This window comes from Micromys minutus (assembly GCF_963924665.1).
Source record: "Micromys minutus genome assembly, chromosome: 8".
NCBI lineage: Eukaryota > Metazoa > Chordata > Mammalia > Rodentia > Muridae > Micromys > Micromys minutus.
Genome location: NC_137977.1, coordinates 26314014 through 26332504, shown reverse-complemented (window position 1 = coordinate 26332504; position 18491 = coordinate 26314014). Strand labels below are relative to the sequence as shown.

The following is an 18491-nucleotide window of genomic DNA, read 5'->3' as shown; positions in this document are numbered from 1 at the left end:
TTAATTAACATAATCCTAAATGCAAATTACTAAATCTATTCTCAAAGAATAAATGTTTACAAGTAACAATGTCAACTCCTAAAATGGCATTAAAAGGAGGGAGGGAGGGGTAGATGGATGGAGGGACAGAAGGATGCAGGAAGGGACAGAGGAAGGAAAGAGGAAAGAGAGTGGAAGGTAATGGGACTTGGGTGCACATCATCAGTGCTTGGGTTAAAGACTTCATAAAAGATAAGGAACCAGAAAGGAAATCAGAGGCAACATGTAAAAGATGCTCTGATGGCATAAAGAATACAGCTCTCGGGCACGCACAATGCTCCGGGGTCAGTCGCAGCATCATGGAACAACAGCACAAATAACATCAACAGGTAACAAGATGGGAAAGTGTGTTTTAAACGTCTTAATCTAGGCTGGGTATTTACTTCAGTGGCATGCCTAGCATGTGCAAGGCTCTGGTTCAATCCCTATCACCACAAAAGTAAGATAAAATATCTAAAATTAATAAAGGTTAGTATCTAAATAAAGTTAGTATCTAACTTTGCAAGTATTTGGGGAATGATGGCAATTGTCACTGAAAAAAAAAATGAATGAGCCATTAATGATGATGATGCCCAGAGGACTGGCAGGCAGTATGAGCAGACACTCAAAACTCTGTGCTTACCAGAGAAAGATAGGTGTTACCACGTAAATATATTAGACCAGTAAGAAATCACAGGGCTGAGTAACAGAGTTGGCAGAAATGGGGAAATGTGCATGTACAATTCCATACGGCTAATGGAACTGTAGACAGACCACCATGAAGAGAAATACGAGGTTACTTAACTAAGCCTATCATGGACTAGCAATTGGACCAGAGAGTATAACCCAGGATAGCATCACACAAAGTCCCATTGAGATGCTCTGTGGTGGTGAGAACGTCAGAGATGAATACAGATGAGGAGGTAGGAGCACATCTCTTTGAAACTAGATGACATGACTTAGAGTGGGTGGCAGTCAGGGGCACCACCTAGATCACAAGGAATGATGTGGATGGCTCCCAACACATGCTGAAGGGACAAAGACAAATCAGAGCGAGACATGGAGCCATTTGTATAATTTAAGGACATGGCTAGATAAAAGATGCATTTTTACAAGAAATGTGCTTTGAAAGTGTAGACTAGAATAATGGCCTACAGGGTGAATTCAAATACACAGGAGGGAAGAGAGATAGAAGCGAACATATGAATCCATAAAATGAAAGATTCTCAGTGATGATGTGGGCTCCCTACCTGAGGCCTAAACAGAATATGCAGAAGATAAAACAGAAAGAGCCACAAAGAAATGTGCCTGTTTTGCCTATAGACATCTTCTCTTTGGCCAAATGAGCAACATGAAAACACAGCAGTCAACAGATGCCATTTATGAGTCAGTTTAATACCCACAGGCACTGTATGCCCTAAGAGAAACTTCACGGTCAAAGTAACAAATTCTGACAAGTCCACAAAAGAATTCCCACCAGCTATCTTCCTCCTCAGAACACTCCAGTTCTATGATGAGAGGTTTGCATTCAAACTCCCACCAGAATGTTTGAGAAAACAAAACACCTATGTAGGTTTTTTGGTTTTGTTTTGTTTTGTTTTGTTTTGTTGCATGCTAACATTAGGAATTTGGTCAGAAAAGCAATAGTCAATCCTTAAATTCTTATCAGATTGACTTCTTACTTTAAGAGAGCTTAAACTGGAACATTAAAAAAAGGGGGGGAAGAAGGACCAAGATCCTGAGCAACAGTGAGTTCTATGTGTAGCAGATTAGTCCAGTAGCAATGAAGAGACACAATAGTGTCAAGGTGTGGGCTGGAGCAGGGCATGTGTGTGCTGCACACTCAAGTCCCTGGGTTCAATTTCTAAATAGGAGGGAGGTGAGAAACACCATGATGTGGCAGAGAATATTAATGCCAAGAAAGGAAGGCAAGACCACCCCAGGTCACTAACCCATCACCCACCCGGAAGTCAGTGACTAGTAAAACAAGATGAAGCAGTCTTGAAAAGGCAGCAACTATTTTTTATTCCGTCATGATCTCCCCCTCTTCCTACATAAAGTGTATTCCACAAATCTCCTCAGTCTGTGAGTAGCAAGAGACAGACAGAGTATGCATTTTTCATTAAAGACTTTGCACCATCCTTTGTTCAAGAAAAGTAGAATAAGCTTGCCTTGTGTTCAGGAATACAACCACTGGAGTTGGGTAAAATTTGGACTAATTTGTCTCCTGGAAGCTTATTAGCCTCAATTTCTTCATCTACAAGTCAGGCCAAAGGTTCCCAACAAACATAGTCTAGTTAACCTCTAGTACCTAACACATATTTAGTGGTTCCTAACAGCTGTGGCTGTTAAACACGTTAACAGTAGACAATGTCCCTTACAGAGAAACACACTAGGAACTGAACATCCTGGAAGCCACTCTCCATCCTGATTCAGCACTGATGATCAATATAGCCTAAGGCACTTTTTTATCAAACACCTAGATCAGTCCCAAAACTTCTCCCTTTATTTTGTTCCACCGCCCTTATTTTAAAAATTCAACTTTTTGAATCTACTGCAGGCACCAAACACATTAAGATCTTCCTTGTTCCATCTTTTTCTTCTTTTCATGTGTGTGTGTGTGTGTGTGTGTGTGTGTGTGTGTGTGTGTGTGCGCGCGCGCGCGCACGCGCTCACTCGAGGTAAGTTTTTGTGTATGTGCATTTGCATGTGTGGGGGATATGTGTGCATAAGAAGCCCAAGGTTGTTGCTGGGAATAGTCCTGGTTTATTCCTCTACCTTATCCTTTGAAGCAGGATCTAGTAATCAAATCCAGAGCTTTCCAACTAACCTAGCTTCACTAGGCAGCTTGCTCAGAGATCCTCTGTTGCCTTCAAGGGCTGGGATAACACCCGGCTGCCACCCCATTGACATGCCTGTGGGCTCCACAAATCTGAGCCCTGGTCCTATTGCCTTGACTGCTGAGCCATTGCCACAGCCCTCCTGCCTCAGTTTCTCCCCCTTCTGCTGTGATAAAATACTCTAAGATGAAAGCAACTTAAGAAACTGAACTTAGGGCTGAGAGATGGCTCAGAGGTTAGCAGCACTGGCTGCTCTTCCAGAGGTCCTGAGTTCAATTCCACCACGTGGTGGCTCACAGCCATCCATAATGAAATCTGCAACTCAGGCATGCATGCAGGCAGAACCGTGTATGTATAATAATACATAATATGTAATAAATAAATCTTTAAAAACAAAATTTATTTGGCACATAGGTTTGGGTTGTAGTCTAGCACTGTGGGAAAGTCAAGGTGCCATGACTTAAAGTAGTTAGTCACAGTACATTCCCAGTCAAGGGCAGAGGGCAAGGAATGAATGAATTCATGGTACTCTGCTCCTTTTCTTCTTTGCATTCATTCCAGGCCTAGCCCACAGTACTGCCTCATTCAGAGGGGAGCTCCCTGACCTCCACTAATGCAGTTAAAATCTCCCAGGGCTGGCTTACCCACAGGCTAGCAGAAACACTTCTCTACAGAGGCTCCCTCCCTAGGTGATTCTACAGATCCCCACTGCAAACCTGTCACTTGCTTCCTCGTTCTCATTAAAGGCTGCATCCTTCTCTGAAATTTCCTCCGTTAAATAGGCTCCTTGACTGCTCTCTTGCATTTTAAACAGTTTCGTACTTTAGAAAAGATCACTGAGTCAAAGGTTAGCCCCTTCCAGAAAACTTCCAGACAAACTCCCGGAACAGTCGTGGGCCAGCAGGACCTATGAGCATACCCACCGAAAAAACAATTTCCAATAGAATGTTTCAGTCACTTGACACGCAGAGAAGCAGGTTCATAAAGTCAGCGGGTGCCGGTGAGCAAGCAGCAGAGAACTCTGTATGCACTCCTCTCCACGGTTCTTGGGGTCTCTTAGAGTCTACTAAGAAGCACTATGTCCCTGCCTGAGGCCAGGCACAGGAAGATGTTCTTTCGGCCTGCTGGGTATCCATACTTCCTATCGTGGGCCTTCCTAATTTCCCCTAAGCTTTCCAGCTTCCATTTCATTCAATATTCTGGAAACTGTCTATCATAGTGTACTGTTTTTCCTTGGGGGTGGGGACGGGTCATGCTATACACGCTGGAGTATGACTTTTCACTCCATATCCTATAAACAGCATCCCGAAGGCCCCTTACGGTTGCTCCCATCATCTCCAGAGCTGGTCTGTCTGCTACCTGTGCCTTCATTTGCTCCATCCCAGCCTTCCATGCTTCTTCCCTGCTAAACTCTACGTTTTGCTCCCTACCCCTTAGCCTCAGACACTTTAAATGGTCTACTTAAACTGCGGTCAGGGAGAGCTATTTCTTTGTTTACTTGAATTTTTACTTGAAATGGTTTCCTTACTCAATTTTGATTTTTGAAGAGAAACCAAACTTGGTTTTTCTCTCATAACCAGGAGTGCAATTTTGTCAGTTTTGGTCATTACAAAGCACTTCATATTTTATCTGTACCTTCTGGGAATGGCTGAAAATATAGCCCAGCTAGTATGGTGCTTATTTTTCATCCCTGAGGTACTGGGTTCAAGCCCTAGCACTTCATAAACTGGGTGTCATGGTTACAGTTATCTTAGCACTCAGTAGGGAGGCAGAAGGGTCAGAAGTTCATACCTGGCTGGGTATTTGGGGCCAGCCTGGGCTAAGAACTCTGTTTAATTTTGTTGTTGTTGTTTCAATCTTATGCAAAGTATTTCAGAAAGAAATATCTGTTTCATAATGGCTAGTGGCTTTCACAAAAGAGGAAGAGGAGGAGGTAGGAGGAGGAGGTAGGAGGAAGCAAAGGAGGTAGGAGGAGGAGGAGGAGGTAGGAGGGAGAGGAGGAGGTAGGAGGGAGAGGAGGAGGTAGGAGGGAGAGGAGGAGGTAGGAGGAAGAGGAGCAGCAGCAGCAGTAGCAACAACAACAAAGACAAAAACAGAAAGGCTCACAGGGGCTCCTCTGCTCCCCTGATCTCCAGACACTGCTGCAGCTGAGGGCAGGGGTTTTCTAGAGCAAAGCTGAGGCTAGATCAGTCTCCCCTGTGACCTGTGGCACCCAGGAGGAATTCAGTTTTTGTCTTGTGCACCAAGGAGATAAAGGTGGCAGTGCTTGTCCAGCTGGTGTTTCCCTCTAATCCCCTTGCCTTTGCAGTCACTAGTGCCCTCCAGGGTGCTGAACAACCTGCTGGCCTGAAAAATGCTTTGTTCCACAAAGGTGGCCACTCACTGCCATCAAAAAACAGTATCTCCTCCCTCTCCCTCTCTGCGCTTTCCTCCCAAAGAGCCCTTAGCAAGTCATCTTCCAGTCCACCTTGGCTACTGCCCTTGCAGGGATGGCAGACAGTGCCAGCAGCTTTAGCTCTTATTGCTGGTTATTAAGCCACTTATAAGTGGTGACCTGGTGACCAAGCTACCATCTCAGTAATACCCAGGACTACCACGTGAGATAAAGCACCACAGAAAGTATGAAGGGTTGTTTAAATGCAAGAAGTCACCACACTCTTGCTAATCTTGCTCTGGAATAACCCTCTGAACAGTGGCTGACCCAACACACCCATGGCACCTCCTGGTGGCTCAGCCCTGTTGTGGCAACTTCTCAGGGCCTCCCCTCCTGACACCCCTCAGACCCACCCCCACCCCCACTGCAGACAATTAGCCAAGTATACTTACTCCCTTCGCTCTGGCTGTCTTTGTTGGAGTTGTAGACCTGAAAAATAGAAATAGAAACTTACTTTGTATGCATTTTATACCAGCCTACAGACTCACTGCAGAAAACCTGAAGATGGAAGGTGATTTCTGCTCCCCGCCCTCAGTAACGGCTTACTCCCCAGCATGCACTTAGCTGGTCACAAAGAAGCATGGGACTGAACCACCTGTGGAACTGTATGGTGCGGGGGTGGGTGGTGGGAGTGGGTTACCTCATCATTTTAAAATGACAAATAAACTGATTTAGATAGATAGATAGATAGATAGATAGATAGATAGATAGATAGATAGATAGATTAGAATAAAAGAATTGAAAGTCAGCTACAGATCATTAGGCATTAACGGCACACAAGACACTGTCCTCAGCATTTCACAGATACGATCTCCATCCACACCACAGCCATGCTTGGCAAGAGCACTTTGCTACCACTGTTGGACAGCTGGACAATGTGAGGCTTACAAAGGTGAAATAAGGTTTTACAGCTGGTTAACTGCAAAGCGTAAGCAAAGGGACATTATAAACTGGTGAGTGCTGACCCTGGGGGTGAGACCAGTCCCCTTTTATTCTGTTTGTAGATTAGAATTTTATAGCAAGAACTGTCCCCTTTTATCCTGTTTGTAGATTAGAATTTTATAGCAAGAAGCTATCACATTTATAACAAAACCTCTTAAAATGTTGATAGAAATCATCCAAGAGACAGTGGCCGATGTTAGGAAGGGAAGCTTCTCACTATAGAGGAGACAGTGGTACACTCCAAAAGTCAGCAAGATTGTAAACAGTAAATAGTAGAAAGTATCAAGAAGCACTTAAATATCAGGATAGAAAACAAGTTCAATTCAATGATTGGCAAAAACTGTCTAGTTAGCAGAACCACGCTCTTTGCCTTTGCTGCAAACAGGCTGGCATTCTGCTTCTCTGGGATCCAATGACAGGTCTCTGCACTTGTCAATTGCAAGAATTATTCTGTAAATAGCTCATGTGGCCCATGGTCCACATAAAAGCAATGGGTGGGCTGGCCTTGGCTGCTGGCCATGGACTGCCTATTCCTGAAGTGCAGTTGCTATTTATGAGTAGAGTGAAACCTTTACTTAAGAGAATAATCCCAGTGCCAAATCGGCCTGTGTAGGTATGAAAAAGCTATTGATCGTAACTTAAATATCTACTTATCTATTCAACCATCCCTGGGGGTGCTGACAGTCACACTCAGCTGAGAAACACTTGTTTAACACCTAAAAGAACTACAGCATTTCTGAAAACTTAGCACTAAACCCTCCAAGAAGAGTTTTCCACTAAGAAATGTAGAGCTGGTCAAGAGCGTCTCAACAGGTTCAAGTGGGCTACAGCCAGCCTTTCCTTCTCTGGGCCTTCATGGCTCTGTCTAGGAGTTGCCCAAGAATGTCAAACCCCAAATCTGAGAGATCATCCTGCTTTAGTAAATATCACATATATTTTCTCTCTATAGATGACTAAAGCTATGTGGCCACTTAAAGATCAGAGGACAAGCATAAAAGGAACTTCAGAGCTTAAAAAAGATGCTCTGGTGCCTAAGTCTTACCAGCGCACATGCTTACAAGTTCAAGAGACAAGGCATCATGAGAATGGCATTGGCCTGGACTTCGCAACTAGTCACATCATTTGGCTGGATCCTATTAGTTTGTCTCAGAGATGGGGGATAATAGTTGCTTGGCATATGCCTTCCCTGCCTGCTGTGAACATCCAGTGAGATTATGTCAAAAGGAATAGACTGTGACAGCTCAAGACAAATGAGGGCGCTTTGGCCTGTGTGTTTCTGGCAAAAAGGATGGCTCGACCTTCACAGACCTTGGAAAAAGACGAAATCCCCCAAAGTCTAGGTGACGGCCACCATGGAGGCTGTGCAGATTCCTATCTAAAACAAAGCTACAGGTGACTCTCTGAGCAGTGTCCATCACTGGGATGAATGAAGCATCTGGAATGAATCGACATTTGCTAATGGGTCTACATGAAACAGCACGAAAGTGACAGAGGGACTTGGAGACAGCAGAGACTCTAGGTAGCCAAATACTATGTCCTTTGGCTTCAATAAGTTTTATTCAAGTGGTTATCAAATAAGGGATACTGGTTTTGAAACTTTCCCAGTCCTCTGTAATTCTTTTGCTTGTGTTAAGAAATATTTATTGAGTCCCTGCAACAGCCAGGAAATGATTTGGATACTAGGGATAAAGATTGGCAGCATCTGGGAGCTCTGCTCACATGGAACTACCCTACCAGTGAAGAAAACAAATTTGCAGATATGATTCCTTCAAATACTGACAAGTACAATGGAGGTCTGCGAAGGAGGCTTTGTGAGTCTGGTATGGGAGAATGCTCTCCTGGAGAGAAAATATCTCCATGAGTTTAGATGATGAGAGGGGAAGGTTTAGGTACTCATGTCCAGCTAGTTCTGCCTTACAGAGGAGGAAGGTCAGTGTGGTCAGCAACAACTGCAAGCCATACACTAGGACTAATGGCAAGGCTGTGAGGTACAGCCAGGTCCCACTGGGGCCTTGCTCAGGGAGGTATTATCCAGAACCAGCAACCCATCCCAACTACACTTAATAACCTTGGAAAGCCAAGTAAGGGCAACAGGGGAGGAGATAGCATCTTGGCAAATTTGCTTTTCCTTTCAGCCTGCCTCGATCACTGAATTTCTCCAATTCAATCCAAACAGTCTATCCAAGAGAAACTTGTTCATATTGTAAAGGGAAAATCCAGTAAGACTAGTGAAACCCAGGACTTTCAGCTCTCCTTAATTAAGAGGCAAAACCATGCCAAATTACTTTCCTTCCAGGTTTCTGGAGTCTCGGGGGACCCCTTCTTGGAACACCCATGCATGCTGAATTGGAGAGGTGTGATCAATGAGCCAAAGACACCAGAAGCATTTGCTACTCCATCCTCCAAGGCCACACCATTAATCTCTGTCTAGTCTAGGTAAATGAGCCAAAGACAATGGGTTTTGAAATAAGGTTAACACCAATCCTTCCAGGACTATGTGATTACATGACCAAACAAGGTAGACCATGGCAGGCAGCAACCTCACAATAGATAACAGCTTGGGAACAGCACTATAGAATGGCTTTGTATCCCAAGCAGTTACAAAGTCCCCATCATGACAGCATCCAATGCTTAAAAGGCTAAGTAAGTTAGCTTTAGTGTCACTATCATTGTACATGTATGGAACTTGATGATAGTGACGATTATGGTGACGGTGATGACGATGACATGATGACAAAGTTAAAGAGATATCAAGGGCATCCAGAACAAGTGAGTCACAAGAACAATAATTTACTGTTGAGTCAGAAAGAAGATGAAGTTGGGAATGCTCTTGAAATTCCAGTCTGATATAACCACCGCCAGCCCATGCATCCCACTGGCTGCTAACTTAAGAGGTGAAACTGCATGTCCTCTCAGAACCAGAGAACTGTATCCGTGATAATTACCATGCCAGCAAGGCAGGACTTTCTCACAAACACAGGGCCTTCAGGTGCCTGTGTACTTACCCAGAAACTAGAATGAGAGAACAATTTAATAAATCACAAGATGCAGAAAGCTTTCGCATTCTTTCTCTGCAACAATTGTGATTTGGCAACAGATTTTCTAAACTGCCGAGACAATTCAATCTACGTGTCCCCAGAGAATTTTTACAAAATGCATACACTCATTTGGACTCTCAGAATTTTTCTGTGGGTAACTTTTGGGTACCATTATCTAAGCCATATTGAGAAAGCACAGACAGGTACTTCTTTAAAAATATATAAATGAAGGTATATGTAAAATATGTAATTTGATGAACCAATCTGACTTTTCTCTTGGCTGCATAGCTGCATTAGCACTTGGCCATACACTTCAGAACAAACTCTCTACAAATGAAGACATTAAAGAAATAGGCTCATAGACAAACTTATTTAATACTATTGTTTCAACCAACATGGTCAACCCCTGGGGGTTATCAGAGAATGAGCCAGCAACTGCAGAGCAAAGATGGGCTGGGCTGAGGCCTCTAGTATATATATGGCTCTATGCATTTGTGGGATGCTGTCCATGAAATCCCATAAAGACAGAAATTGTTTGAGCTAGGGAGACCTTTCTGTGCAGAGGTGGCCACATGGAGAAATGTCTAAAGAGAAACCATGCCTGAAGAAGGGGTAGATAAAGCCTGTTTGAGCAACTTAGAAAAAAGGATGACTTGGTACTAGAAAAAAACAGAGCTTAGAAATGGGAAGTATTCACACCCTACTCCCATTACAAATGTGCCTCTCGCATCTTTAGGCTGAGTGACAGACATGCTCAGAAAGCAAAAGGAACTGGCTCTTGCTTCTCTTCCATTCTGCAGCGGGCAACCTATCCTTGACTTTCCCACTCCAGAGCTACAGTACTGCACTCGTTGTCTTAGAGAGGCTCTCTCAAAAGTAAAGCCAATAACATATTTGACAGTACTTTGCAAGAATATGACCCTGAACAAACATCAAATCCTAGCTCTTGCCCAGCAGAACTACACACAAATAGGGTTCAGTAGCTAGCATGCATCAGGCTGCTCAAAAACGCATTAATTAGGAGGGTAGGTTTTAAGTGCAAGGAGTGAAAGAAATTAACCACTCCCCCAATCCCTGCATTAGAGTTGTTGAGACAGAGTTTTATCTAGACCTAAAAAGTAAGCCAGGTCTACCATTTCCTGGGGACTGTGTCTCATTCTTCTGGAAAATTCTTTAGAAATCATTACTTGACAGGGGAATGTAAATACAGAACTCTGTGCTCATTATAAGAAAATAAAAAACAGGCTTTTCTTATTTGGCTTAACTCAAAGTTATCAAAATCCCTTCCAAAGCTATTTACTTTCTATGGCCCACTGGTTCATGTTGGCTATACACCCTGCAGGTGACAAAAGCAGCAGAGAGTTATGGAGTCCAGAGTACCACTGGGGAGTTCTAGGATGAGGGCTGAGAAAGGGGCTGTCTGCAAGCCAGTGTTACATCCCCTTGCCTGTTTAATCATAAGCAACTTGGGACTCGGGCAGTCTAATGAATGGAGCACAGCAAAAGGTAGACCAGATGTCTTGCCTACTACAGCCATGGAAAGTCTGTTGACAACCTCTAAAGTTTTTTGTTTTTTTGGATTTTTTTTCTTAAATACGTCAATACAACAACATGTGATGCTAAAAGCTTGCTGCTTGCTGCTTGCTGTTCATCATGATTATGACAAGGACAATGGGTAGAAAAATAAGCTTAGTTTCCCATTAATTCAAGTATTACCAGTTAGCTTGTTCCTTTAGAGACAAAAGGCTTCTCTCTTTGAATTATTCCTCAGTCACATTAGAAAGAAACAAACAGCACTTGCAGCTCTCACTACTGCTCAGTATCCACGCTCCTCTTTTACTTGGCTTCATCTTTATAGAAGACAAACCCCAACCCCCAAGTCCATATGTTTTACATGGGGCAGACCTTGACTGCATCTTCAGGTCTGGCCATGTGACTCAGACTCTAACGTCTTGTATATAGGATTCATAGCAAGTGAAATCCAGCCAGGAGTATTTGATCTTACTATTTAAATAACAACCATCACTACCATTGGAAAGGAAGACATACTATATTGCTAAAGGAATGAGATACATATCTAAAGTTTATGGACAGCCCCACTATCACAGAAGTGAAGCATAAGTAAAATAGGCCAAGCAAAGACAAGGGAAGCCACAAATAAAGGGACACTAGATTCCAGTATAGTTTAAGCCTATTCTTCTAAACGTGTACAGAGATCATTCTTGATCTTTCCACAGTGAGCCAGACACATCTCAGTTCTTTTTAAAATTGTGACCCATGGCTTACAGCCAAGAGTTGTGGGACAAAGCCAAAACAAAACAAAAGCAAAATCCACAGGAGAAAAATGTTCCACTGCTATCACTTATCCTTAGCTAATTTCCTACTCCATTTCTTTCTCTATTGTCCTAAATCATATTTTCTTTGATATTTTTAATATTGGCCTTCCCTCAGGACATAGTGATTCCATTGTCTCTATCACTGTTCTAGTCTGAGGTACATATAACTTTTGTAAGATGTTTCTCTAAGCCACAGCTTTAGTTGAAGAAGTCTTGAAGATGTCACAATGTCAGTGTTCAAATTTCCAAGGATTGTTCTGTGGAAGACATATAATCCTCACTGCCCCAAATGAAATGAAGGTGAAGGAAAGGCAGGGTACAAGCAAGTATCTGGTGGAACAGAGCTCTTCATGTTCACTTTAGCACTGGGGTTAACATGGTGTCACTATTAAAGGACTGAGCTTGTCTTCATTTAGAGGCAGCCCTTGGTATGCCCAGGGTTGATGCATGTTGATGCATTTGGGGAAGTTAACCATGATATAGGCCTTGGGAAAATTCCAGAACAGGGGGAAATAATTCTGATGAGGTAGTTAGGTGGTAGATGTGAACGGTGGGCTTAAGAGAATTCACAGTAATGCCTGGCTCTACCTCTTTTGAGCTCTGTGCCCTCGGACAATCATCTGGCATTTCTCAGTCTGTTTTCCTCATTGTAAAGCAGAGCTAAGAAACAACACTTTATGAGAGCATTGTGAGAATTTAAAATAGCTCTCCTGGAGCCTGAAGGCGCTCTAAATGTTATTTGCCTTTGCCTAAGCTTTCCACAAGGCTTCCTAACTCCCTTGAGGGTCCCAGACCACCCTAATGGCTTCCTCTTTAACTTCTTACTGTCCTAACATTCAGTTCTGCAGAGCTTAACACTTGTAAGTTCAGCCTTTCATTCTTCATTCTTTCCGTTCTCCTTTGTTTGAGGAGAAGATCCTTCTACTGTGTATGGGAAGTGGGGCAGGAGAAAATGGCAGCAAATGTAGTGCCGAGCATAGACTCAGTGTCCAAGAAATTACTCATAATTAGAGGACAGGATGGGCTTATGACAGAAGGTGACATTCCTCCCTTGGGGTCCTGCTCTTAGGCTCAGAAGCAAGACTTAAGGAGCTGGGTGAGTGGATTTTCTATATGTTAAAGCCTTCCCTTCTTGAGTGCAGCTGGCACTTGGGCTTCTCCATGTGAGAGGAGATATCACCATTTAATGACATCACCATTTCCAAAGGGGAAGTGGGACAGTGCCCCCTGGGGCACACCGGTGGCAAGTGACTGCCAGAGCCTAGGGATAAAATGGGCCTTTCTTTCAACTTGTTTCTAGTCCTGGTGCTATAAGCATGAGGAGAAGGTCTCTGTAGTTATTCACCCTGATTGTTGTGGGTACACCTCTTCCCTCACCCTCTAACCCCCCCCCCCCCCCCGGGGCTTTGATTTGTGTGTTGCATAAACACTGTTGCCATAGTTATAATTCAGGAAGCTTTGTTGTTTGACCCCAGGAAAAACTTGAGCTCAAATCAGGATAACACCACAGCAGACCATCAGGGGGTAGGAGCTGCCAAATTCCTTCAAGCTTCTAGAAGGAACTACTGTATTTTGGGCAACAAGCAGAGGAAACAGTGTGCTGCAGTGTTATGCAATTTCCTTGCATTTCATATTCAGAAATCCTAAAAACCCCTGAACAAGCAACTTCGCTAGCTTTCAACAGAAGATCAGTATCTCAGCCAATGTAAATAAAAACTGGTTGCAAAGGAGGAAAAAGTAATCTGTGTTCAAGTCAAGAAAGGATTTCAATGACAATTTCAAGGCAGTGGAAAAAGCACAAGCTGAGTCCTTTTCCTCCATGTGATATAGAAAGGAGCAGAATCACCTGGACACCCGCATCTGGGACTAAACCATCCAGCCTTGGAAACAGACCCAGTTCCCTGGCCTTCCAGCCTCATGCATTCTTCTTTTGGCAACCATACTCCGTCCTCCCTCCATAAACCAACCTCCTCCAATACATGCTGAGAAGGTACAGTCAGTGTTGCCAGTAATGGACTCCACTAGATCCCAACCACTGTCCTCACACAGCTGTAGATGCTGTGATAAGCACTGAGGTCAGTAATTGCCATTAAAACACTCCAGTGTGCACATCATTTACTAACGCTTAACATTCATCAATCTTTTAAAATAAAATTTACAAGTGAAGAAACACACATTTCTTAAGTATGCCAATCATAAATTGTGACAAATTTATATATCCATCTACGCTAAGCCACTATCGAGACAGGAATGTTGTCATTATCTCCAACATGAGTTCTGTCACAACACCACCTAGAACCCCCACCAACTCCCAAGTTAACAGTCCTCTCCACCAAACACACACACACACACACACACACACACACACAGTGTGCTCTGTCATAAAAGTGAAACCATACATCATATATTCTAAGGTTATTTTGTTTCACTCTGTAAGTTTTTTTTTGTGTGTGATTTATCTATGCTGTGGTATGAATCAATATTTTAACACCAATTCTTACTTCTGAATATTTTATTATTGAATGTATCACCAGCTTTTGTTTGTTTGTTTTATGGTATGGCTGTGCACTAAGTCTGTGTTTCAGTATAATAAATAAGGCCACTTCAATTATTTTTCTGCAAATAGTTTAGAGAGCACACATACTCACTTCTCTTGACTGAGAACTGGTGAGTTATAGATTATAAATTGTTTGTTATTATCAAATAGAAAAACTTTCTCTGGTGTGGTTGTATTCGTGCCTCCCACTTGAGCGTCTGTGGCAATTTTAGCCTTTTCTGGTCTGTGAGCAAATAAACCCACTGTTGTTTTCTGTGAACTTCCCTGTTGTTTAGAGCAAGCACCTTTTCATGTGCTTTTTCAGTATTCTTAGCTTTCTTCCATGGCAAGTCTTCAAATCTTCTGTCCATCTTTGAATTGGGTTGTTCTATTTACTGCAGAGTTTTACAAACTCTCCGTATACTCTGGACTTGGCACTTGCGTAGTGTGTGTTTTACCAACACTTTCTACCACCCTGTAGGTTAGCCTATGAATTTCTTAATGTTGCCTTCTGCTAGACACAAGTTTTTAATTTTAAGGAAGCCAATTTTTGGCAGGCTCCCTGTCTTCTGTGTCCTGTGAAGAAACATTTGCCAATCTAATGTTACTAAGATCTCACTGTATTTCCTTCTGATGACTTTTTAGTTTTGGCCTTTCTGCTTAGGCTTCATCTTGAATTAATTCCCCTTTAGTTACTGCAGTTTGTAAACATAGCTCAATAGCTCACATTTGAAATGCTCTGGCTTAAAAATAAAACTTTAGCTTGAGCATAGTGATGCGCACCTCTAATCCCAGCACTTAAGAGGGCAGAGGCAGATAGATCTCTGTAAATTAGATGTCATATATCTATATAGTGAGTTCCAGGACAGCCAGGACTACATAGTGAGGTCCTACCTCAAAAAACTACAAATAAATAATAAAAGTTTAGGGATACAAGGAACTAGCCCATTTAGTGGCTCTTTTCCTTTTCTTCCCTTGCTTCCTTTCTTTCTCTCAGAAAGTTACAGAACTCTGGAATACACTCACAGAAGATTTAGCAACTCTCACAGCACTAACAATGCCTGAAGCTATTTACTCCCTACTGCCTCAATTTACAGAACAAATTGTACACAGTAGGCCATGAAGTGCCCAAGGCTAATTTTTAGGATGCCCTTTTGACTACGTGGCTACCTGCAGTTGTGGTCTGGAGGGAGTTGTGAAAGTTGTTATGTTTGGTGGTCTTGATTAGTGTGAGTCACTGATTGACTAAGTGCCCTGAAGAAGCTTCTGTCTCTGAAGCTTATTTTATTAATGTATCGAAAGGGGCCTTAAGATGGGCCAACTCTGATATTATAAATCATTGTGTCCTGTCATATTTAATATCCCATCATCAAGAACAGATCATTTTAAGTCTTGGAAGGGCTCTCCACTCGTACTTTGAGAGTTTTATATTGCACTGGGAGAGCAAACCGTCAACCCCACCAGCAAACAGCTAAGTTGGGATTTGCTAACAACTGGTTAGGAAAGAAGAGGAACAAGGAAAAAGAAAGGGAGGCCAGGTGGAGACTGCTGACCGAAGACCATTCAACTTACTGAGCCATGTAAATCAAAAAGATGGGGGGAGGGGGACTACAAACTTGTACAGACACTATTTTAATCAGTGTGGCTGTTTCTCAGGATGATGGGAATCGATCTATATCAAGATCCAACTATATCATTCTTGAGCAATATCCAAAGGAGGGACACATCATCCTACCTCAAAGATACTTGCTCAACCATGTTTATAGCTGCTTTATTCATGATAATTAAAAAAACTGAAAACAACTTAGATTTCAACCAACCGATGAATGGATAAAGAAAATCTGATACATTTATACAATATGATAGAACTCAGCCGTTAAAAATGGAATCATGAAATTTTCAGGTAAATGGGTGTAACAAATTTCATCCTGAATGGAGTAACCCAGACCCAGTAAGACAACTGTGGTATATACTCATTCACTTATATGTGGATATTGGCTGCTAAGTCACAAGCAAGCTTCAACCCATAGAAGCAGAAAAGTTAGTTATATAGTTAGGGACTAGAAGGGAAGGAATAGATCGACCTTGGAAAGGTAAATAGAATAGACGTTATGGATGGATAGAGTCATGAACTGGAATGGGAGGGTCAAGCAGGGATGGGCAGGGAAGAGGGAATATGGAGTCAGACAGCTAAAATCAAGGGCCATCTGTGGAAACCTAATACAGTAGAATCTTCTTGAAATAGATACATATATGAAGGCAGTCTAAATGAAATGGCCAAATAACAGAGGAGACAGAGACCCAACTAGAAATATGTCACCAACTGAAGTTTCTAGTACTGGGAGTGAGTTACAGCTAATTGAGTCATTACCATATGGATCCAATGGGAACCTCCAAACAACCTCGGTGTTTGTTGAGGCTACAGGTTGCTCTCTACAAACTGACAGCAAAGCCCTGTTGCTGAAGACAACTCCTATATAACTGACTGAACATGGGTAAGTCAAGCTATCGCCTAAATAAAGCCTTCACTCCCATGGCTAGTGTTCTTGGTACTGGGAGGTACTCTGTATGCTAACCAGCAAAGAAGAAATATAAACAATAACCCAGCTAAAATCTTTCCATCTGCAATGGTGTCCTACCTGCAATTATGGCACAAAGCTTGTGGGAGGGGCCAACCAATATCTGATTTGATTTAAAGCCTACTCCATGAGATAGAACCCGTACCTGACACTGCTTAGGTGACCAAGAACTGGAGACTAGATAGACAGCCAAGAACTTGGGGGAAAATAAATACTACTACTAAAAAAAAAAATTTAGAATGCCACTATAAAATGACTCCTATGACATTCTGCTATACTCATAGGTCAGTGCCTTGCTCAGCCATCTTCAGATAAGCTTCTTTCTGCAGCAGATGGGAGTAAGTATAGAGATCCAAAGACAGACTTTATGTGCAGTGTGAGAATCTAGGAACACTCAGATCTAAATGGGATTTCTCTATTAAACTCCTCACCTTTCCTAAAGGAAGAGGCCATGGAAATACTATAGTGGATAAAGAATGCAAAGGGAACAAGGCCTTCTAAACACAGCAGGACTGGTGTAGATGTAAATTCACAGACTTTGTCCACACACACAGGGTCTGCAAGGGTCTGCACCGGATGGGATCCTAGAGCTAAAACTAGAACTGACATGTTCTCCCATTTCCAACCTAGAAACTATCTCCAATCAATAACCACTTGCAAATGAAAATTTAGTTTTCTCCAGGGGAGTCTCACTGGGAAAACAAACAACGTTTAAAGCTAGGCCATGCCCAACAGCAGACGGCCAACAGAAAAAGAACTCAGTGACATGGTGGGAAGTTCTTTGCCCTATAATGTCATGTCAAGAATTCTTACCGTTCTGTGTAACTTATATTTAAATGGTAATGGTGATGATGATGACTGTTAGTATTAATTTACCCTATAGGTCCTTTGTGTACATATTATGGCTTCTGGTTTGCATTTTATGGGATGCCTATGTGTGTGAATAAATGTGTTTCTGTATCTATATCTGTTTCTTGTGCCTTATCTTAGGCTCTTTTCTTTGTTTGTTTTGTATCACTCTGATTTGTCTTTGTTTGTTTTACCTTATTATATTTTATTTTAATCATCTCTAAGATATCTGTTTGTTTTCTTTAGAGAGACAGAAAGTAGGTGGTTCTGGATGGTAGGGGAAGTAGAAGGAACCGGGAGTAGAGAGAGGGAAAACTATAATTAGAATATATTGTATAAAAAAAACACATTTTTAATAATAGAAAAAAATAATAAACCTAGATAGAAGAGGCTTTTACAGAGTGTACACTGAGAGTACAAAGTAGGGACCCCCGAGACATCTCAACATGTTAAAGCATTTACCACGTAACCCTGGCAACCTGAGTTCACCCACCCACCATGGAAGGAATGACTCAAACCCACAAATTTGTCTTCCATCCACCACATGTACACACACACACACACACACACACACACACACACGATCATTTTTTCCTAAGGTCTAGAAGATTATAATATTTTCATTAACTGATCAATACAAACCCTTATTTTCTGTGTGTTTCTGCTTAAAGACAGCTACTTAATGCATGTTTTTTTTGTTGTTGTTGTTGTTAATGTCAAATTCACAGCCAGCAGCCCACTAATTGCCAAGCAAAGCTCATCCAAGCTGTACTTGCTTGTGATGTCAAAAGCCTCAAAACAGCCTTCTTCCACTTCAGGACCGTAAGAGCACTTGAACAGTATGCATAAGAGACCAACTTAAATGAAAACATCATCAAGAAAAAACATGGACTTTTTTTTAAGTGGCACTAAATGGACC

The 18491-nt window shown here is 42.3% G+C and overlaps 1 protein-coding gene across 3 annotated transcripts in view; it reads right to left on the bottom strand.

The window, feature by feature from the left end:
* The window catches only part of ARHGAP26 (Rho GTPase activating protein 26), a gene marked incomplete at its 5' end in the record, with an annotated part of 370628 nt that overhangs the window by 163934 nt on the left and 188203 nt on the right, over nt 1–18491 (bottom strand). For all 3 annotated transcript variants that reach the window (XM_080920301.1, XM_080920302.1, XM_080920303.1), the window contains one exon: nt 5685–5721. In XM_080920301.1, coding sequence (XP_080776427.1) covers nt 5685–5721 — 37 coding nt within the window. The remainder of the gene's footprint in view (nt 1–5684; nt 5722–18491) is intronic.